Source organism: Oryzias latipes, chromosome 3 (genome assembly GCF_053564925.1).
Source record: "Oryzias latipes strain Hd-rR chromosome 3, Olatipes_Hd-rR_3.1".
Taxonomy (NCBI): domain Eukaryota; kingdom Metazoa; phylum Chordata; class Actinopteri; order Beloniformes; family Adrianichthyidae; genus Oryzias; species Oryzias latipes.
In genome coordinates this window covers 15170250-15193838 of record NC_136239.1, presented here as the reverse complement: position 1 = coordinate 15193838, position 23589 = coordinate 15170250, and the positions used below count along the sequence as shown (strand labels likewise).

The 23589-nt window shown below is 39.0% G+C and overlaps 1 protein-coding gene across 2 annotated transcripts in view; it reads right to left on the bottom strand.

Moving 5' to 3' along the window:
• coro2ba (coronin, actin binding protein, 2Ba) overlaps positions 1 to 23589 on the bottom strand; it is a 39237-nt gene that overhangs the window by 10144 nt on the left and 5504 nt on the right. Inside the window, exons 1-2 of one of the 2 annotated variants that reach the window (XM_011488006.4) lie at positions 9347 to 9644; positions 4825 to 5025 (exon numbers count right to left, since the gene is read on the bottom strand). In XM_011488006.4, the coding sequence (XP_011486308.1) occupies positions 4825 to 5025 (201 nt within the window). In that variant the 5' untranslated portion in view covers positions 9347 to 9644. Of the gene's footprint in view, positions 1 to 4824; positions 5026 to 9346; positions 9645 to 23589 lie in introns of those variants that run through there. The other variant, XM_011488003.4, reaches the window with a different exon arrangement.

Below are 23589 nucleotides of genomic sequence, written 5' to 3'. Positions count from 1 at the left end.
ACAGAGGGGCAGTGGCTCCTAGCAACAGATGACAGGCCTCTCTGAGCGCAGTTATGATGTCATGAATGTTTGATGCCACTCCAGTCCACTGACCTCCTTTTTTATTTCCCTGGAGATTTGTACCGCCGCGTTAGGTTAAAGCTCTGAAAACTGACATGTGTACGCACGAGTCACCCTGACTGAACCTTGATGGCAGGGCCCGCCTGCACTTTCACACCTGGCTCCTGGGGGCTTCAAAAGTTGCATTTTAATCTTCCTGAGTCAAACAGAGAAGACTTTTTAAAGACCCACTCCAATGAAGATTGTGTTTTTGGCGGTTTCAACATGTTCCTGTGGCATTCTCCTGATGATGGAGGACATATATAGAGAAAATTTAGCTTAAAATTTATGAGTATTTTCTATTAAAATCTACATGATTTAACCCTTGTGCTATCCTGGGCACTTTAACGTTGGGAGTTGGGTCATCTAGACCCACTAGACAGTGGGATGAACCTTTTTTCTTCAATGTTTTGTGAATCTCACTGGTGTCCATGGATTACATGAAATCTTTCCACCTTTTTCCACCTTTGTCATGGTAGGGAGAACACATCAATGTCAGGGTGGGGTCATCTAGGATAGCACAAGGGTTAAGAGGAAATTTAAAAATTCTATTCGAAAAAGCTTGAATGTGTGATGTAGAACTGACTTCAGGAAGCCACAAGCTCCCTAGTCTGCACCATTCAGATACATCCGGTTGCAGATAAATAGATCCATGAACGTCTTTGTTTTTCTTCTCTGAGCTGGTATCTGGATCAAAACTATATGGCTGGATAGCTCCAATATTGCTTTTTATTTTTGTTGCACTTGTAATGTTGGGTTTGGGTTGTGAGGGGCTGCGAGCTAGCGGAAGAGCAAGTAAACAGAAGAATGATGGGAAATGGGGGTAGGCTTACTATGCACCATTAGTACCGCCCGCAACTGAAGTTTTATTGAACCACTGCCGTCCTGCAGAAACTATCTTCCAGAAAACAACACAGCCTGTTTTATTTTTGGCTAAAAACAGCATAATTATAATTAAAAGACCATTTGGAACGATTGTACAATAGATCAAAACATGAACAGAGTGGGACTTTAAGTTACAAAAAAAGTAGAAAAAAAAATCTTTTAACTACCCATTAAATCATTTTACCAAAAAAAATTAGAGTAAGGTAAATGGTGCCAATCTGAAGCTAACTTAATTAGATTAACAGCATTTTATATATTTTTTGTCCTTCACTGGAGCTCAAATCTGCTCAATCTTAATTTGCTGTGGGGGAAAACCGTCCGTCCTTCAGGAGGAAATGTGAAACAAGACTGGCTAGTAAAAGGCCTAATGACACCCGACAGCAGCGAGCGGTAGCTTTCAACAATGGCTTTAAAACCTTTATAGAGTGCGATCTCTGAGTCTTCTTATTAAGGTAGAACTTATTATCTGCTAATTTCTTCTGGGAACCACCGAAGGTCCAAAATCAAAGTCTTACTGCAGCATCAAATGAATGAGATGAAAAGGAAAGAGAGCATAAAGGAAAGACATAAAATAAGTAGTTTATGTGCGTCCCAAACTACTGCCAGACCTGCATTAGAGTTTGCGCACTCCATTAGCTGAAACCTCAGAATTGATGTACAGTTCCCGACATTTGCAAAGCACCCGAGGTGCCGTTCTATGAATGCCACCAACCTTTATTGATCTTCCCAGAGCCCAATAAATCTTTACTTATGTGAAATCACCCTGCTGCTCTGAAAACTTTCCACAGCCTACTCTCATGGCAGACATGATAATGTCTGACACTGTTGAAATAATATCGTGGTGATGCGTTTCATTGGTGTTGCAGTATTGTCAAAGAAAACAACAGACTGTAAGTCTTAGCAGAGGAGGTAATGCATATTTATAAGTGGCGTCCTCTCCCATGCTGAGTCATCTGGGCTAAAATGAATTATCTGACCATTTTGCTGTTGCGGTTCGCTCAGCTGTTGGTTCTGTTTCAGCTCGCATTGATCCACCCTTCCAGGCTCCTGTAATTGGATTGCTGTGGTCATGTGATTTACTGTCGTGCAGGAGCTTGACCTTTGAATGATTGCTCTGCAAAATGCCCATCACACACCATGATGTGACTCTGTCCTTGTTGAAAAACATATTCAGTGTTTTCTGTGAGACTGGAGTTTGCTTTGTATATCACACTTGTTCGCACATAGCACTTTTTGGTGTTATTGTAGATAGGATGGGTCATTTATTGTAGAAATAGCTGGTAGAATATAAAGAAAAATATGACAAATTCAGATTCATTACCCCTATTGAAACAGTAAAATCTGTTGAATACAAGAGGCCTTCAGTTCTCATCTGTGTGCTCAGCTGCTGGACAGGACAAGTTGAATAAAAAAATAAATCAGATGAAAATGCAAATCTTGAGGCAAAAACATTCTCAGAACTACAAGGTCCGACAGGAGAAAGTACAGAAACAGATAAGAGAAATGATACTGGGGTAGAAAATGAAGAGTTTGTGACCTTGAATGTCATTTTTCTGAGCCAGCTGGTGTGCCAGGTGGCGCCAGCGGTAGCTCTCTCCTTTGTCACAGGCTGTCTGTGAAGAAGCATATGGGCGTCTCGCCGGCTGTCATCACAACATGGCAGACAGGCTCATAACTCGCCATTAGCCCATCCCAGCTCCTTGGTGTTTGTTTACCTAGTGGAGATGGTTGATGGTTCCCTTTTTGTACTAAAGTAAGAGTTAAGAGTTTGTTTTTCTCATTGCTGCTTGCCTCTAACCATTTACCAAGTGACAAAGCACAGCTCAGTATTTCAGCCACAAAAATGGATTTAGGCTGTGAAATAATGACATATTTCTGGGTTGCAGTTTTTTTTTTTTTTTGTAAATCTGTCAGCCTCTTGAACTGTGATGCTAGTCTTACATTTGTTTAATTTTTTTTTTTACTGGAACTATTCATTTATAGTTTTTATGAAAGGTTATTGTGACTTTGTATGCTGGGATATGTTTCATTAGTTCATGTTTTAAGGTTACATCTTTTATGTATTTGTGCGTATCTCTACAACATAGAGGTACGCACACCCTGAGAATGTCACCCTGAGAATCACTGTTTTTTGTCAGTTCACTGTATCAGGAATGGATTCTACTTGATAAGTAAGTCCACTGTTTTGTTCGAGGGGCTGCAGATCTTGCAGAACTACATGAAAATGATTGTTGAACTGCGGGTCTTCTAATAGTGTCAGCCAGTTTTAATGGGTGTTGTTGTTTGAGGTAGATTTGAACAGTTCTTAAAAAATAAAATAAAAAAAACAACCTAAAAATTGATTTATGGACATAGAAAAAAGGAAGTTACTTGGCTTTATATACTCAATGTTTTTAAAGCCCAATGGGAGAACAGCCATCATAGATTAGTTGAACCCCAAACTGAGAAAGATAAAAAAAAAAAAATGGAATCAGCAATCCTAATTTCTTAAAATATGACTCCCAGTTGTCTTAATTATGATTATGCCATTTTTAGCCAAAATCAAAAACCTGTTTCGTTTTCAATAAAGGGCCTCGGTAGTTAATTAGAAACTAAGTTGTTGGCTGGTCCGTTGGCACAGAGTAAGCCTACCCCCACTTCCCATCATCCAATTGTTTACATGCTCTCCTGCTAGTTTACAACCCCAGCTCAACATTCGTCTTAAAGTGGATGCATCAGAATGCAGCGGAGCTGGGGTCTGCTTGGCAAACAGTAGTCCTGCAGACTTGGTTCAAATGGGCAGAGACTGCTAATTAATTTCACACCTTCATCTTACTTTTACAAACAGGAGCCTCAGAAGCACTAAAGCAGAGCAAACTGTCCGGAATAGTCAGGCAGATCTAATCTCACTTTGAAGTGATATAGCATGACCAAGACAGCAAAAAAAGAATTAACAAGAAGAAAGCAGGGAACGCCTATACTCTAATCAGAACATGTCTGTACCCCCTCCCTACTACGTTTTTATGAGTTCTGCTTTGAATGTTTTGTGCAGTGGTCAGTTTAGTTCACTCCTCGTTAAACCCTTTGTTTAATCTCCTTACTTTACCTTAAGTGGATCAGGGTTCATACATTCACTGTGCCTTAAAGTTCAGCTGAGTTTTCACTCTTTTGTTAGAAAAAGCCAGAGGAAAAAAAAAATCAAATTATTGAAACCTATGAACTCTAGTGTGAATCAAGCCTGCAAGTGTGAATAAGAAGACACAAAATGTGCAGCGGAATGAACAAGATGTGGAGTCAACATTTCAACATTGTTTCATCTTCACAAGAATGATAAAAAAAACAGCTTTGGGGGAAAATCCTGCTGCCTCATGCTGCTATTGAGGCTGTGATCCACGAAGAGTATGCAGAAACAAAACATTACATTGTATGAACACGCCTGCTTTAAAAATGACTTGGCACAATTTAAAATGTTTTGTTCTTTAAAAACAAAAGAGAAAATCAAACCTTCCAGCAGAAAACAAAGAACTTTTGTCTTTTAATGGGAAATACCTAAAAGTCTTTATGTGTTTCTAGTGGTTACACCGTGTTGTTAAAACTTGCTTTAAGCTGCAGATTTAAGACTTGGACAGAGTGAAGCAGCTTTATGTTGATGTGGAAAAAAGTGCAAACAAAGTGTCAAACTGTTCAAATCAGCAAATCTTACAAATCTTATAAAACCACAAAAATACTAGTAAATTATATGGAAACATCACACTATAACACCTGACACAGTTTTCAGCTGACAGCTTTTGCTGAATGGTGATGTGATAACCAACTAAAGAAAGATCCCATTTAGTTATGACCACCAAGAGTGTCAGTTACCTGTGATATAGGTACAACAATGAAGGAGCCCCCGCCAGCGCTCTCTGTGACGACGGCGAGGAACTTTGAGTTGACGGCGCAGAAGTGGTTGTCATGGACGTTCTTGGTAATTGGGATGCCATCAAAGCAGTGTTCTCTGTTTGCCACTTTCCCATAAACGTTTCGAAACTTGGAGCTTCGGTAGGTCGGACGCCATGACATCTGAGAGGAAGAGACAAAGTCAAAGGGATCAAATATGTTTCATCTCTAAAATCAAAAACAAAGGAGCTGTAACACATTTCATGTTGTTTAGAGGCTCATTCTCAAACTTGGCAAGCTTTTTAAAATTAAACTGGTATAAAAAACAACCCTTTTGCTGCTTTTTGATTTCGGACAGAAGTTTAAATACCTTATTTACCCCCTGTTAGGGTCACTAAACACACTAATTTAGATTTGAAAATGACAGAGGGCCTTATAAATGGAATAATTCTGGTCGTTTTTACTGATGTTGAAGCGATTTTGAGAGATACACGGTGGTCTGTCAAAGTGTCAGTGTGGTTTTTTCACAAGTTGAGGCGAGGTTGTTATAAATATGCTAATACGGCTAATAGCGGCTGTGACCTTTGTTATTTTTACTCTGTTACTAACAAGGTTGGGAGTTACAGGTATTGTGACTGTGCCAGCATGGCGTAGGCTTCTAACGTGCCTAACGCGTAGCATGCTACAAACAAATTCTAGAGTTACTGTGAACGCAGCTCATAAAGTCTGTCGGATGGCCGGACGGACTTCTCTCTGACTCTTGTCTTGCTTAATGCACCTCAAGCTTTATTCACACCGCCCTCAGCAACGCATGTTCAAGCAACCACTTTCAATGAAAATTCTATTTAGGCATGCATAAATGCACTTTTTGGGCTTCTACGTTTAAATTTCACATTCACAGTTTGATTTGCAATTTTTTACCACCGTTTTCAGAGTTACATCAAAACGTCAACACACGTAAACACACGTTGAAAGGAAAACGGGTTAAACTTTCTTTGATCAATCAGGGACTTTGATTTGGTACTGACATATGGATGCAGTCTTTTAAATTCCACTGCAAGTGTCAACCATTTGAAATTTGTGGTTTGTGCTCGGCCAGAATTATTTGACATCAAGTCTTTCATATAACGGAATAAAGCTGTGAAGAAAAGATTCACGAGATTTACACCGCTTTGACATATAGCATCAGGCTGTTGGTGGCGGACATGAGCTAGTATCGGGTAGCGACCGTCCAGTGTGAACACCACATACTAAACGTGCATTAAAGAACATGCTTTTGGTGCGGTCTTGAACACGCACAACATGCCTGGTGTGAATGTAGCATTGTAGATTGGTGCGCCTTATATATGTCAAATTCAAAAGTAGACCCTTCATTGACGGTGTGTCTTAATCCAGCGGGCTCAATGGTACGAAAAATACAGTAGAATGTGTAGTTTTACCTTCTGACCCAGCCAAGTACATATGACTTCAGTTTGTAAAAGGAAACTCTTGGATAAGTATGTTTGTGCTAATCATGCTTCTAGACTATTGACATTATACGCTCACTGTCTAGATCAGTGTTTTTCAACTAGTGTGGCACAGCACACTAGTGTGCCATGGGAGATGGTCAGGTGTGCCGTGGGAAATTGCCCTCATTAACTGATCTAAAAACATTTCCCATCTCCAGGATTTTTGTTCTTTGTTCATCCGAACAGGCCCTGATAAAACACTGAGAAGTTAGGAATATGAAAGATCGTAAAATACTTTATTCATTGTGTTTATTTGATTCTAATAAATACATTTTGATAAGAATGACGGTACCGCGATTTAGCTGCAACTAAACCCGTTTTCTGAAAAGTCCCGCCCTTTTAATTGTCTCCACCAATCATTCTTGAAGTCTTAATCACATGTCATCATTCTGACCAATCAGAAGTGGTTAAAGTCTTCACTTCCTTGTTCTGATTCTGCTCATAAAGTCGCTCAGTTCCAACAAAAATACAAACTAAAGCGCGTCTTTAGCCGTGTAGCTTTCCACAGAATCCGGTGTCAGACCGTGGAACAAGTGAACAAAACAATAAAGCTCAGAGACGCTAGTCTTTCTGCGTTCGGCAGATTTTTGCACCACATCTCCCATGATGCATTGGGTTAAAGTGACAGCATCTCGGCGCACAATGAGTCTCTCCTCTTAACGTCTTGAAACAACAATGAACACAAATCAAACATTTTTTAAATCTTCTAACTTAACTTTTATTACATCTTTTAGGAAAAACAGCTGCAGCTTCCAGCTTTTTCTGCCATAGTTATGACAAAAATGCATGTGAGATTGCGGAGGGGCTGTAGATCAATGCAGACTACGAGTTTCTCCTTTTTCTTTTACATTTTTGGATGCTGGTGTGCCGCGGGATTTTTGTCAAGGTCAATGTGTGCCGTGGCTCAAAAAAGGTTGAAAAACACTGGTCTAGATTATAGGAAAGAATCAGTGAAGTCTAAGGCCACATTTGTATCTTCTAAAGCCACTGAGAAAGGGCGGGTTGCCCTGTGTGTGCAGGCATGATAACAGTCACACATGTAGTGGGAAACTCTCCAAACTGGTGATGGGTGTGAGACTTTTAAAGGGTGAAAAGTCTGTGAAAACTGCTTTGACGCCATTTACCCTGCCTCACAAACTGTGTTGTTGGTGGTACGGACATTCCTTCACAGAAAACACGTTTTGTTCGCTTCACAGGAATCTCGTTCCACAAGAAAAAAAAAAAGCATCCATTGTTTTCAGACGCCACACACAATGAAAGAAAGTTGTGAAGTTAAAATGAAAGGACTTTTTCTTTTTTTGTTCATTTTGTCTAATCCACCATTTTATTTCAGATTTTAGCTGGCTCGGGTGGGAAGTGACCTTTGGCTCATCAGAGACAAAACTGTGGGAATTCCTTTTTAAATGAACGTGGCCAACATTTTGACAAATGTTCTGGAACAGAACTAGTTCTTGAGAAACAGAGATGCTATTATGGGTGTCTATATCGTGACAGGAACTCTGGAACGAAATTCATGAGCCTTTGACTGATCTGTGGCAGTGATCCTGGATGACATCAGGCCGTCTTCTATGCAGCATTGTTCAGCAGATGGGGAGGGGGGGGGGGTGAGCTGCTGGTGGGAAGGTGCAAACAGAAACATCCTCTGACCATGCTGCTCATGTCTTTGCCTGTCTCAAAGCAGACTGGAGGAATAGCGACCATCTTGTTACATGAGATTGAACAATCACTTCAACGTCTGAAAATGGGGCTGATCTGATGACACATTCGACTGGCGGCAGCGTTTAAACACAAGCTTGAGCTCTTAAGTTTCACAGTGTGTGCACCTTATTGCATCCCTAAATATTTTTTTTAAGTTGAAAACTTAATGTAAAATAAAACCTTTCGTTGAGATTTAATCCAATTTTCTTGAATAGACATTATTTGACATTTTACTTTCCCTATTACTACATTGAAATTGATCCCGTCTACCTTGTTTTAAAAAAAAAAAACATTTTGCCTTTTGAATGAAAAAGGAAAATTCTGGATCATAACTGTTTCAGAACTTCAGTAGCAGTTTGGAAGGGGAGTGAATGAGAACAGCAGGGCAGAAAACCATTACAAATGAAAGAATCAAAAATACGAATTTTACTTTTATTGTTGTTACTGTTACAACTATTAAAGCAGCCGTTCTTTTAGATGAGGTGACATCAAGGATTTCTTAATCTTTGTAAAATATATGCTAATATTGACTCAAAAATTGGGGGTGGCAAAGCTTTTAACTTGGAGGGGCAGCTGCCCTCTCTGACCCCCCACCCCCCTCTCAGCCCTGCCCCTGCTGCTTCCACTTTTCTTCTTATTGTAAAGACCCATGAACTCTCCTGGGTCAGGTTACACACTTGCCTGATTGAATTGGTATTTCATCAAGTAATAAAAAAATAAAAAATAAAAACAAAAGAGGGAATTAAAAGAATAAAAACAACAAATCTTTTTGCTTTTTTTGTGTGTATGTCCCTGCTACTGTATAGGCTTTCTCTTGCTGAGGTACATCCTCCAAGCAGCGTATAAACATCTCACCCTCATTCCAGTCGTCTGATCTGGACCCATGTCTGCATGAGCGGCTTAATGGGAGCTTGTTAAACAATTAATGAAAAACAGAGGAGTGGCAGAAAGTGGCCCGAGGGACAGTGAGGAGCCTCGTCTGCTTTGAGTTTTCTCTACAAGGATGCTCATTCATTGGTGAACCGCTTCTGGCAGAGATGGCATTTTTAGTGTCTTTTCCACCTCACGAGGTTTTGGAATACACACAGAGAGGTCAGGAGCACTGCTGAAAGCGCCGAGAGAAAATAACGCAGTGCATCATAAGACTAACGGGTCAGGAGCATGATCTCCTTCATTGATTTGGTAGACACTTTATCCACAAAGAGCTGCCACGTGACTGATACCATGCAAAGAGGAACATGAGAAACTTCTATGTCTGACAGCCCACTAAAGCTCAAGCTACTGAAACATCACCTTACCTTCCCAGTGTCCTTCGAGTGACACTTCCTTCACAAAAGCCCTGCAGTCCTCTGACTGCTATGTCCACCCTACAACCAGGCTCTCCCTTCTCCCTTCCAACTGTAAACAGGCCTAAGTCTGCTCTGCCTCCTCCTCTCTCATGTTTTTCTACCCCTTCCTCTTTAATCTCACTCTTCCCACCCTCTTCTCCTCCTACTCGTACTGATAGCTGCAGGCCCAGCACTTCCCCCCTTCAGCCTTCTCTCCCATCCTGCCACTCAGCCAGCTCTCTGCCTCTCATCTGTCTCAGTCTCTCCAGCAGAGAAGAAGCTATTCATCCCGTTTCCTCTCCCACCCACTGCTTGTTTGGAATCACAAGACCTTTCTGGCTGATTCCCAACACCAATCCAACTTTTTTTGTTTTTCTTTTGCCTTTCGCTTGTTTTCTTTTTAAAATATTCCAAATTTCTCTTCACAGTTTCTCTGCACAACAAACCTTTATTTGCTCTGTGATGCTTGCTTTATCTGAAAACAGAGGCATGCCAAGAACAAATGCTTTAAAGCTCTGACTCTGCAGGCAGCTGCAGTGTCAGGTGGAACACAAGGAAAAGACTCAACAGACAAATATGCTCTTTTTCATCACTGAACAGATTTAAATTGTTTTCAAACAGCTTAGATTGAGTGACAAAAACACTATAAAATCTTTATTAAAAAATGTATTAATTAATAATGACAGATATCAACTTTATGAGCAGCAACAACATACCCATTGTGGAATAAGGATTTGTACCATTTTCTATACAGAAAACAAATAATAGGCCTAAAACTGAGCTAAACCTGTCAAAATTCTGCCATACTATCATTCTATTTATGGTGAGTAAAGAGGATTTAATTATAATTTCCAAGACTTATTTTTATCATGTCAGTGAGAATGATGCAACTTTAACAAACAAGATGATTTCCATGCCAAGAATGTGTGCATTACTGTCACTATTGCAAACAATCTGTAGCCTCAAATCTTAAAAATGTTTCTGCCCACATGCAAATGTAAAGGTTTAAGCATCTGAGGGGAAAAGCATTCGAAGCAGCCTCTGGGTCGGCTCACATATTGCAGGTGTTTGTGGTGAGAAGTGGATCCCCTGATAATCATGTGTTTAAAATGGATGTTGCCCTTCTGGTGCACTGTGAGGAGGGGCTTCTTCTGTATTTTCACTCGTGTTGCATCAATAGCTTTCCTGCATGTTTATCCAATTGCTGTAAGGCAGAGTTCCTCTGTGTTTTTCCATTTTTCAAATTTTTATTTAAATCACCCAGCCTCCGGTCAAAGCTGCTGCTTTTCGCAAACGCTCTTTGTCTCTCTTAAAGCTTTGGAAAACTACCACCCCAAAAATGTCTACTCAATTCAATGAAAGGATAAATAAAAACAAAAATGTTGAAGTTAGCACAAAAAAATTCTTGTTTTTCAACTACGATTTTCCTCCATCCCAGCTGCAGACAGACTTTGGTTTTGCTCTGAAACATAAGACCACTCAAAGATCACAAAGTCAAATAGATTGGTGAAATAACCCCAATTAAGATTTTCTTTATGCTGCTGCCAAGTTAGGAAGTGCTTCCCTTCGACTGCAAAAGGAAATCTGTGGGGTGGCTGCGTGTCCTGTCACTCAAAACAGTGACGATCCTCATGACACAAAGTCTCCTCCAGTATGCAGTCATTTTAAGGACTGTTCAACTTTGTATGAAGGAGCTTCGACAAAGGGAAGTATATTCCACCAGCCAAAGTTTCACTCAGTGTGAAGTGGACTTTTCTTTATCCGACTCCCACAGGACGTGTCAGCTTAGCTGACAGTAAGAGAATATTTCTCTGCTGTGGTGTGGCAAGCCTTGATGGATGGCTTTGCCTATGAAAGGCTTTTGTTTGTCGTGAGTCAGTAGATTGTGCTTAAAAGGTTCAGTTTTTTCTTTGGGTGGTTTATTCGAACTTCTTTCATGGTTTTTACATGGTTCACTTGTGATCTGTGAAAATTTGACGTAAACACCACAACGTTTCTCTCTTTTGCGCAAAGTGTGGCAGTATCACACGGCCTTAAGGTATTCTGTGCCATTTTTGTTTGCCGTACTGTATTTTTGCTCTACAAAGGCACACCTAAAAGACTTAATTTTTTTCCAAACACTGGCAAAGCGACTTATAGTGCGCTGCGCCTTATGCATAGCTTAATTCTGGTTGTGCTTACTGTTGTTGAAGCGATATTGAGAGGTTTTTCACGTGTAACTAAAAAGGTTGGAAGTTGACGTAGTCACAGAAATGTTTCTTTTAGCGTTATCAGTCTTTCTTTCTTTCTGTATGTCAAAGGAGTTATAGGTATTGTGAATACACTAATGCCTCTAACGCGTGCAGCGTGTAACTAACTCTTGAGTTACTGTGAAGAAGTGCACATAGACAGCTTCCCAAATGAATGGAAAATGTTTAAGCAGAGTTTATTTGCTCGAGCTTCTCTTTTTTTTATACCAGGATTGTTCTTCCAGCTAAAGATGAGAAGAAAAGGCACTAAACTCCAAAGATCAAATGGAATAAAGATAAAATATTGATTTTAAAAATTACTATATGAGACTCCAGGCCAGTATGGACAAAGATAAAGGATAACACTGTGTTGCTGTAATGCCATTTATAAACACTGTTGCATTTTGTTTATTTCATATGGAAGTTCTCTTTAAGCCTAAAACGGGGTTTGGACAACAGAAGTCAAAAATATTTGGCTACATAAGATGCCTTCACTTCCAAGTTTTCATGTGAGATCCTGTGGAGCTGAAACTGAATTCTGATGCAGACAGGAGAGAGGCCTTCTAACTTCTGCTTCGGTTGCCACAGGCGTGAATAAAGGCTTACCTTTAGGAGTCAGAAACTAAGAGTAAAAGACAAATGGAATGCAATTGCATGAATGCAATAATTTTCCCAACTGATTCAGCAGGGATCCTTCCATCTGGAATTTCGTTGAAAATCCCACATGGTCAGAGCAGGAATGTTGGAAAGTGAGTCTTTTATTTAAGCTCACATTCCTTTTAGTAACTTGAAAAGAGGAAGACAGAAGCTTACTTTATCTCAGCTGCTGAACAGGTTTTATGGTAACAAAATCCTTGTTAGCGACAATCAGAAATAGTAAATGGAGTAAACTTTTTTTTTTTTTTTGAGATCATGATAACTAATCTCAGGACATATCATGAAGTTCGTGGCTGCAGCTCTCAGGACTCAAGCCAGCCCCATTAATGCAGAGAGTGCAAACTTCAGGACAGGAAATGTAAAAAGCCATCAGGTCAGCACTTAGAGCAAATGAAAAAGTGGGGGTCCTGCAGTCCATCTACCTCTGCAAAGTAAAGGAGTCTGCTTTCTGCAACAGTGGATTTATAATTCAAATATTGAGATTACTAATTTAGATAACATATTCAGAGTGTATTTTTCCCTTATGTTCTGCATTGCGCAGCCCATCTCTCAATCATACATATTAAGAGGGGACTTTTTACAGTCCATATCAGCCATCCAGAATATAAAGGACCTAAATGAAGAATCTCCCTGTGTTTGCCCTTTCTTCTCCCCCAGGAGCGTCTGCCACATGCTTTTTGGAGCATAAAGATGCAAGACGGTGGGCCTCTCAGCCTAAATGATAGAGCTAAGGAGGGGGTGGACATGAGTTGAAGGAGATATTTAGAGGGATGATGTGGAGATAGAATGGATTTGAGGGGCAGAGTGACAGATTTCATGGACAGAGGTTTTAAAGCATTTAGGATAAAGAAAAAGAAAGGGGAAAAAGAGAGCAAGGTGATTTAAGAAGGATGATGAAATATTTAGAGAGGGGGAGCTGAGGTGGCTGTTACCAGACTGAGATTAACTCCCCTCTGTTGGACCACCTGCCACAACCCACACAAGCCAAACCACACACAAGTAAGAACACACACACAGACCCTTTAAAGGTGCATATGCTGTCACAGTTTTGAAGTTTCTGAGCTTTCACAAGGAAAAATGAATATATTTAATCACTAAAAATATTTATTCCACAATGATGTAATCTATTTAAAGTGCAGTCACTACATGCTTACAAGGTTTACAGCCGCAGAAAGTTGACTCACGAGGAATCTTATCACATCATAACACAAAAAGCTTTGGATGTAGCTTGAATAAGAAAAAAAATTGACAATAAAATTGGATGAAAGAGATGAAGGAGCTCTTTGATCAGGTTATTAAAATCCATCACTGAAGCAAGCCTACAGGAATAGCCCTAGGAAATAAATAAGCAGTTGAGTTATGGTTGCAGTTGTGCAGATATATTGCTTTTAGAGATTACTAATGCAGCGTCCCAACTCATTTTTTAATCTGTGCCTGGAAAGGGCTGAGGATGGATCCAGAGTCATCCCGTTTGGGAATAAAGAACTAACAGTTCCTCCATTGTTTGTCTGACAGGTTAACCTGAATCATGGGGGATTGGAATCAATGTAGAAGGAATTTTTTTCTCCTTACTTTTGTGCTTGCGGACTGACAGCAGGAAGTGTTGTTTAAATTCATTTCATTTGGATGATATTTCTACAGAAGCACCCTTGTTTGGAATTAAGTAAATGGAAAAAATCTCTCAGATGAAGTCCTGGAAAAAAAAAACCATAAACAACTTTTTTTATATAATTCGATAAAAAGAAGTATCACAATATTTAGCAAATTAAATACACTCTTTTGCCTTTCAGAGGGCAATCTCTGCATTCTTTTTTATGTGTATTGTTTTTTTTTTGATTTGTCTCTTACCTTACAGAACTTCCTGGTTGGACAAAAGACCCGAAAACAAAAAAGGTGTCTATTTATATGCCCACATGGGCCACACAAATGACCGAAGAGTTAGATTATGTGAATATTTTTAACAGAACTCTTATTTATTATTTGTTCAAGCAAAAACACACAAGGGTCACAAAAGCAACAAATACAATACAAACAATGAACTGGGTAAGAAGTAATTAGGGGACAAATATACAGGATTTCTATATGAAACTAAATCATGATGCTGTAGTGTTAAAAATTGAGTAAAAGTGTTTTTTTTTAGCTACACTAATAGTAATGTTGCCAAAGTAACCCCCCCCCCCCCCCCCCAAAAAAAAAATAAAAAAAATATAACATGATAATATGACCTCCCATACAAGGACTTCTACATATTAGATTGTGACTTTATAAAACAAGGTCTTTTGCATTATTTGAACATTGACACAGAATTTTATATACAAAAAACATTTTTTCAGTAATGGAAAACAAAACCAAAATATTGAAATGTTTGATTTTGTACTATTTTGTACCTGCAAAAAAGATGGTGCATCACTTGTACAGACAAAACTTAACAACACACATTTTTTTAATCTTGGCGTGCATCCGAAGGCAGGAGTGCAGAATTCTGCTTGATTTTACAAGCGTAATTAGGAGTTTGCAGCTTACATAAAATTACAGTGTGCCATGGATAATTGGTAATTTTATGGATGCAGCAGAACAAAGTCTCCACCCAGACCACATGTTTGCAACTTCAAGGAGTACAGACTGCTGCTTACAGTTCAACATCAAATTCATGGGAAAAAAAAGATTGCTAAGGATTCATTACATCTGGGTTTTAGGGACACGTGAAATGATTTTAGAGCTGAGGGGGGAAAGTATCACAAAATAACCTGTTTACACCAAATAATGGAGGCAAACTAAAATTCTAAATTTTGGAAACAAACAAATAAAGAAAGATTGCAATTATGTGTTTTAACCTAACATTTAGAATACTTTATTATTTTAACACCATCGGTGGTTTTACAAACTGTGTTTTCTGGAGTATAAGTCATGTTTATATTCATAGTTTGGACGAGGCTGCGACATATACTTAGTAGCGACTTATTTGTGAATTTTTTAAGGGTGTCTTCAGACTGGATACATTTAGTTAGCTTAAAGTGAACCAGAGTTCGTTTCCCCCTATAATCCAGAACAAATTTTCAGTCTGAATACACGTTTTGTACCCATCTTTGGAGGTGGTCTCGGTTCATTTCCAATCGGACTGAGCTTCAGTTCGCTCTGAGATTCCTCTGTCTGAGTACAATCCCTCCTCAGAGCAGAACAACTGGACCCAAACAGCCACCGTAGTTGACGTAAACAGAGTAGGAATGAAGGAACAAATGAGCCGCGGACAAATATAAAGCCACAATTGTTGTGTTATCAAACCAAAAAAAAGAAGGGTTCAACCGTTTAACTGTTAGAATGTTGATTTTAACACAGCTTAAACACATCTTACATGCTTTTCTGTGATTCCTCACGTGGCACGCGCTGTGCTGTGACGTCGCCCTAAAAGCTACCTTGTAGTTCCTCAACAGAATTCACTTAAAATAATGCCGTAACACCAAAAGGATGAGACACAACAAATTTTTGATGATTGGATGAATGCAGGCTCGTCAAAACACCTTTCAGCGTGATACACATTGCTTCTCACTGCTTTCTCAACAATCTACATGTCATAAACACTTATCAGCGTACCCTCAGACCCGACGTCTCCTCATTACTGCAGTTGCTAGCATCCTCTGAGTTAAAGCACACACTCTTTGCCAGTAACCGCCTTGCAGCATGCTTCTGCCGAACAAACGTAACAACTAAAGTGTTGTTCCCGACGTCCAAAACTGGTGATCGAAATATAAAGTTTTAAAAAGTTAACTGTCCCGAGATGGATTGCAAGGCGCAGCACGTCCGTCTTTGTCTTGTTGCTTTGACCCGCCCTCGTAGTTCCTGGCCGATGACTGAAGACATCTTTAGTCAAGTGTTTTTTGTCTCAATGCGAAACAAAGGATGTTTTCACTCTGAATACACCCTAAAACAGAGAAAGGCACATATTTGGTATTTTCCCACTAACAATCGATTGCCCTCTAGCGGTTGTTTCCCACTAACAACCACTGATAGACTATTTTACCTTCACGTGTACACCCATACTCATAACCATACCATACACGTGCCCTCATTGTGTTTTTTTCTTCTGTTTGAAAGTTTATTAAAAAAAAATACGAGGTCATCAAGACGACATGGAAGAACAGTGTTTTTTTTTGCTGGCCCCATGTTCTACAGTATTTCAGCTAAACAGTCCCTCATGCACAAATTTTGAAGCATGTTTTGATCCATCAATTGCCTTTTTGCCAGCTGTAGCAATGTCAGACTTGTATGCCCTATGAGCCAGATGTCAGACCTAATTTTCTTATCCTCCATGGAGGGAGGCATTTAATTTAGAATGGTATTACACAACAAGGGCCCAGTTGGCAGTCTCGTCTCCCTGTTGAATTTGCTCATTTTCAGAGTAATACTATAACCAGCAGATCTGTGTCATCTTGGTTTTTGTGTAAAACATTGTTTCATGTGCCAGATTCCAAATAGATCAAAAGGAAAGAGGTTACAAAAAAAGCTGTAAGTTTGGATTTCTTCGTATGCAAACTGCAAAGCAGATGCAGACAAAATAATAAGAAAAAAAAACTTAAAAATAGACAAAACCCTGATAATTAAATAATTAGGATCTCTCTGATGCTGTCAGTTCAAACGTTATTTTTTGACATACAAGGAAAAAAGGACAGGAGATTATTATTTTTAATTTACCAAGCTATCTTTCCAAGGCAGCACTTTAGAGAGAAACCCTCTTTAACTTTGAAAGACTACATAGTGGATGTCGGAAGCTTTTAATCCCCAATTACTGTATAATGTTGTAGCTTTTAATGCATCCCCACCAAAAACAGCCCACCAGCTCTGTCCTTTTATGCTGACATTGCATGTCATGATTTGGCATTGATGCTAATTAAACTGACACTCACACTGAAGCTACAGTACGTACACAGTGGGCATTTGACACACGTTCAGCCTATGGTGTTCACACAGGACAAGCAAAGAGGGGCTTCTTCCTCCTCTTTTTTTTCTACTGTTTACCAGTGCATGTTTGCCACCTACAGTTGGTGTAAAATGTCAAAGTGGTGTAAATTTCATGGATTTCGCTCCAGGCTTTTTCTTTCAGATCTTTATTCTGATTTTTGAAATGATTGGTTTCACATATTTCTGGCCGGGCACTAACCACAGTTATTAATTTCTCCTCCACAATAATTTTTTTCAGTCAGTTGGCACTTCCATGAATTAAAAGGGACCCCATCCATACGTCCCTACCAAATCCGAATCGCTTATTGGTCAAAGTTCAACCTGGTTTTACTTCCAACACAAGTTTAATGGCCGTGCATTTTCTATGTTGAGCTCGAAAACTGTTGTAAAAAGTTGCCTAATTATGTGCGAACGCAAGAGTTTTGAACGTAAAAGCCTTAAAAGCGCGTAGATGGGGATGGTGTGGATGTAGCTTTAACCTTGTGGTTGATCGTAGTCTGTTTAGTCCTTACTTAACATTTTCTTAAAATAAATGAGTCCAGTTCAAACATCATAGCCTGCTTGTTTCTACCTGAATATTGTTCAACCAAGATACCTCCCCAGAGGAGTTGATAGCTTCTAGTTGTAATAATACAGAGCTCCTTTTTTGCTTAGTGAAGTTATACAATCTGTAAATGTGTCTGAATAGAGCTGAATGAAAGTGCCTTACAATATCAGGTTTTATGTCTTATATCAGCTGTTGATGACATAAAATTTTTATTTCATGTGTCTCAGGAATTAAAAGTTGAAGTATGTTCAGCTCAGGCTTGTGCTTCTTGACTTTTGAGAAGCTATATTTTTCCACAACGTCCCATCTTTGTCTAATTTGGGGTTAAATTTATGGCAAGAAAAAGTCCGGAACCTCAGCATAACACACAAAATCCTTTCAGCTGCCGTCAGCTTCAGTGAAGATGCTCCTGGCTGGGAAGCAGACACAGCTGGCGTTCAGCTGTGTCTACAATAACCCTTTGAAACCAGCATGTTGCCTTGTTGTCTTCTAAACCAGAGAACTCTTTTTAGTTCCAACATAAAAATAACATGTTTATTTCCCAAAAACTGGACAAAATTTGAGCAGCAGCTAGAACTGCAACTACTTGATTGACAATCAAACAAGATATTTAGTTGTAAATTAGCTTGTGTTAAGAGCAGCAATGGTAACTTTTCCAACCAAAGCACCCGATACTAAGAAATCAAAATGCGCGGAAGTGGCTTTTGCGTTGTTTTAATCAACAAATGTTTCTTGTTTCAGTTTGTTTTTTATCAACTTTCTACTCTGTGGTTTTAGTTTTATTTTGGATTTCATGAAAGACGCTCCTAAATAAAATGGATTAATGTCAAACTCTGTTCATGTTTTTATACTATTTTAAAAGCATTCCCGTTAAAAGCGTTTTCTAGATGTAGTTTCTGCCTCTGAGTTGTGGGCAGACTAAGCCTGCCCTGACTTCCCATCATCCCTTTGTTTACACTCTCTCCTGCTAGCTTACAGCCTCCCACAACCCCTACCTTACATTATAGGTGCAACAAAAATTTCAAACAATAATGGAGCCATCCAGCTGTATAGTTTAGAGCCAGATGCCAGCTCAGACAAGGAAAACCAAGTCGTACATGAATCCAGTCGTCTGCAAGTGGATGCACTAGAATTGAGCGGAGCAGGGAACTTGTGGCTTGCCGTAGTTAGTTCAACGTCACTGCTGCAGCTTTTTTTCATCTGCATTTAGTCACTACTCCTGATTTATAATGATTTGAATAAACAAATACCCAGAAATTCAATTTTTAGCCTAATTTTCTCTATACATGTCCATCATCAGAAAAATGCCACTAGAACACAAAAAACATGATTTTCATGAGTGGGTCTCTAATACCATTATCACTATTACTAATTTCCTTTTCAGAGTAATTTTTAAAACTATGTTTAAAAGTCTAGTCTACTGCAGGTGTTAGAAAATAAAAAAGCTTTGTGTGTTGCAGGCCCAAAAAACAACAACAGTCTTCTTGTGGAATCATTAATTTTTTTCTTTTAGGCTTTAGTTGCTTTTTTTTGCTTTTCCGTGTGACCTTTCCCACACACTACAGTTTGTAAAGATAACCTCAATTGTTTTAATGCTTTAATTGTAGTAAAATTGTTTTCTTTTTTCTTCTCACACAAAGCATCTTAAAGAAAGCAGGTTGGGTAAAATGATCTTTTAACCTGCTGTCCGCCTGAGGCCATTTTTTCACAGTTAGTTTTTGGTATCACTCTCTCCACAGCTGATCCTCAAAAACGACAAAGTAACAGTGACAGAGCAAATGATTTTCTTTTTTTTTTTTACTCCATGAAACAGAACCTATGCAGCATTTTTGAAAGCTTCAAGATCTCAAACCCTCAACGGACTTGAAGTATTGCTTGACATATTTTATCCATTTGCGACTGCTGTGTGTAAATGATATGTGGACAAAGTGAAGCATTGCTTTTCAAACCGATTGCTTTGGCAAAACTCATCAAATAAAATGCTGACTGACCCAGACAAACCCAGCTTTAGCAGTGAAAGCTGACACTTTTGTCATCTACTGCAACCTTTTTAAGAGGCTTATGCTCTTCTGTGATCTTGTCAGAAAAGCTTGACTCTTTTTGACCCAGCATGATGGACAGGATGCATCTCACTGCCTTGAGTGAATCTAGCTGTAGCACAAACTAAAAGGATTTAAAAAAATAAGGGGGTGGGGGGTAAAGAATGTACAGGTATGGTAGCTACAGAAACAGAAAATAGCAGAAGGATATGGTGCTACATGGACTTCTGCAATCAGTACCCCCAGGCGAAACACAGTATTGAATGTGACCCCATGAACTGAAATGCAGATGCCTGTTGAAATGTGAGCGAGATGCTGTAGGCGGCATCATCATCATCCTCCATGAACACTTAGTCTCATGCCTCTCGGATGTTCTCTCAGAATTTTAATGCTGTCATAACCAGGACAGAATATACGGTAGGCTTTCCAAACCAAAAAGACATAAATGTAAAATGCCTGGGTTCATATTGTAAATGCTGTTTAAGACAGTATTTTACTGCTGTCAAACCTACAGGAATAATTCCTATTCATCATATTTTTCATGAAAAATCGAGTACTGTGATGGTTATTCTAAATGTTTCATTATGGTATTAATGATAAATAATACAGAACATTATTTTTTCAAATTTTTCAAAAGAGTATCATTTAATGGGGTCTGTAAATGTCGAAAGAAGCCATATTCAGTTTTAAACAAACTGTATTTCCTGCACTATAGGGTGCACCAGGTTATAAGATGCACTGTCAATAAATGCTCTATTTTTCAATTTATGGCTTATAATGGCACAGCAAAACATAAGACGCATTAGGCAAGACAACCAGAATTAATCCACACATAAGGCACTCTGGACTATAAAGTGCACTGCCGATTATTGAAAGAATTAGGGCCTTTAAGTGCGCCTTATAGTGCAGAAAATATGGTATTCCCTAATACTGTTGGTTTTTAAATAAGTTTATTAAAGTGATTTTTACAAATTATGACCTGATCATGTTTGCTCTTTTTGATATTTTTCCAGAAAAACCAGACTGTTAAAGTGATGCGTCACCGTGTTGATGTCAGGTCCTTTCTGATAGGGTTTGACTAACAATTTGTAATGCAATGCTGTGGAACTTCTAATAAAATTATTTCCCTTGTGAACCCTGCATACAAATTAAGACATGAACAATTTGCAATAAAACAGTTAAAAAGATGACAGCAGTTGCTTGATAACTTCTTTACAAAGAGAGGTGCTACAAGATCCCTGCAATTGCTCCTTTAAGCTTCAGTCACAAGCCCATATGGGCGCTGTGGGGTTTTTTTTCGTAGAGAGGAGCAGCGGGATCTTAAAGCGAGGCCAGGTGTGTCTTGCAGTTCCCTTGTGGCTCATCTGGCCACACAAAAATGGAACGTACCATTGTCATGCATGGATATTGTGAAGTATCTGTGAGGATAATGTAAGCTGAACACACTCATGACTTATGGATGATGCATTTGTGCCCTTATACCACACTCCAGTCATTAGTAAGGGATGGGCACTGGCTCCTTACTGACCGCCCACAAATGCTGCATGCATGGGGTGTGCTAAGATACAGTACGTAGGTGCCCGTAGGATGCACACACAGTCAGTCTGCAAGCATGGAGCACACAAAGAGCGTGCACTCATCACATGAACAGCACCAACGAACTTCCTGCACAGCGTGGAGAGTTTGAGGAGGTTGAAAAAATTAAAAATCCATATAAAAGGCCTGTATCTCATAGACTTAATCCTTACTAACTATTGAATGCTGGATATGTGGTCACTATGAACCGTCAGCTGCAGCATTCCCATGGAAAAAAATGTGTGCAGGAAAACCTTTGCTCTTGGGGCTCACTGAGTTGTAACGATCTTAAAACTTTGTGCAGACCACCTGCATGCCCCACACAGGATTCCGCCCTTTTTTCCCCTGCAGACAGCCAAAATCTAAGAGCAGTATTTCAGTGTCAATTTTTATTCATGACTTAAAAATGTGTGGTTAGTTTATGGTGAAGTTTGGTGAAGTTGTTAGAATGATGTAAGTTACACGCACATTAAAATTTTGCGTAATACCAACCTATTCTGGTGTGTAGTCTAAAGTAAAAAAGGTTTAACTTTACAGATACATGCTGTTATTTCATGCATCTTTGTTGTCTTTCAGGGACCTTGGTCGCTCCAGCAAAACCATCTTATCCTTCTTCAAACCAACCACCTTTATGTCCTTTATAACTACCCACATAAACTTCTGCTTTTAATCTTTTTCTTCTCATCTATTTGATTGTGTTGCAAACACACTCATTCTAGATTTTCAGCAGACTCCTGGTCGTTTAAAACACTTAATTTGAGAAGAGGCTTGAGAAAAATATATTCTTGAAACATTGATATTCAAAGAGTTTGAGTGTTAACTCTTTCTAAACAGCACATTAACTACAAGGGAATGCCTAAACAACAAGTCTTTCTGCTCCCACCAGCCCAGTGATACTTTCAGTGTATCTCAACCTCTGCGGGTGTGTGGAACATCAGCATTATAGCATGTAATCTATCAAAAAAATTCTGATCTCCTTTGAAACTAACATTTTACTTTTTATAACAAGGTAAAACTACAATGTGAGGCGATTCGTCTAATGAAACATGTGGGTTTAATGTTTTGTTCCATTTTTAATTACTATGAGGGTCATAGTAACAGAAAACATTGAAAAAACAGCCACTCGTTGGGCTGTAACATATAAGGACCAACATAACCTTTCATCTACATTTTTTCATACTTACAGAGAATAAAATCGAACAGATTATTGATAAAAGATTTAGGTAGTGTGAAAAGGAGTAAGAGTGTAGCTTCCTGTGCTGGATCCTAAAAGTATCTTTTCAGAATTTACCTCATATGAAAACAACCCAAGCTAAATAAAAATGTAAAAGGTTTTAGAAATAATTGTCCAGTGATTGTATACATGGACTCAAAAATGTGCAGCGACTTAGAGAAGGAACTTTTTTTTCATGAGGGATTTATAGCTTTGCCTGTAATCCCCGAAACAGGAAGTATAACCAAATCCCAACTGCACAGGCACAAATGCACACATACACAAGCAATGTGCGCATAATCTCAGCTGAGGGGGAAACCAAATGAATGCTTATTCTCTCCAGCCTTTTAATTTCCTATAGACAAAGTTAGGAAATATGCATGATTTCTGTCCCTTCTTTAATCCCAACATCTGCATCGAAATCTAGCAGAAGTCCCTCCGAAGCGCATTTTCACAATAAAGTTCAAATCTAATGCTAGCAGGATGATAACTTTAATATCATCTGTGATCTGGAGTTTTTCAGTGGAAGGACTATTTATGCAGAAAGACATTGAAATAAATGTTTTGGAAGTGCAGTGCAGAGGAAGGAAAGAGGGATTTTTTTTTTATAGTCAGACATGGAGACACGCTGAGGGCAGGAAGGGAGCTCTCTGACAGCCATGAGCTCATGAGATCTGAATGTCTCACCCTGACATATACTTTTTTATACATTTCTCACAGCTATTGTCACTTTTCCTTTACACTCCATGTATTTTCTCAAATGTAATCTGTGCCTCGTGTTAGTCATTCTGTTTACGTGCAATTATGAAAAATAGAGTTTTGGATCTGGATTGAGTTCGTATGTTTGTAAAGTTCTCTGCTTCTGGAATAGCAGTTTTTGGGGTTGCTAGGATTTCGCCTTCACTTTAATGAGCCAGTCTGTGTGTCAGTGTGTTTGTGAGAGTGTGCAAGTAAACATTAAACTTGACAGATAGCCAGTGACCCAAATCCTACTCAAT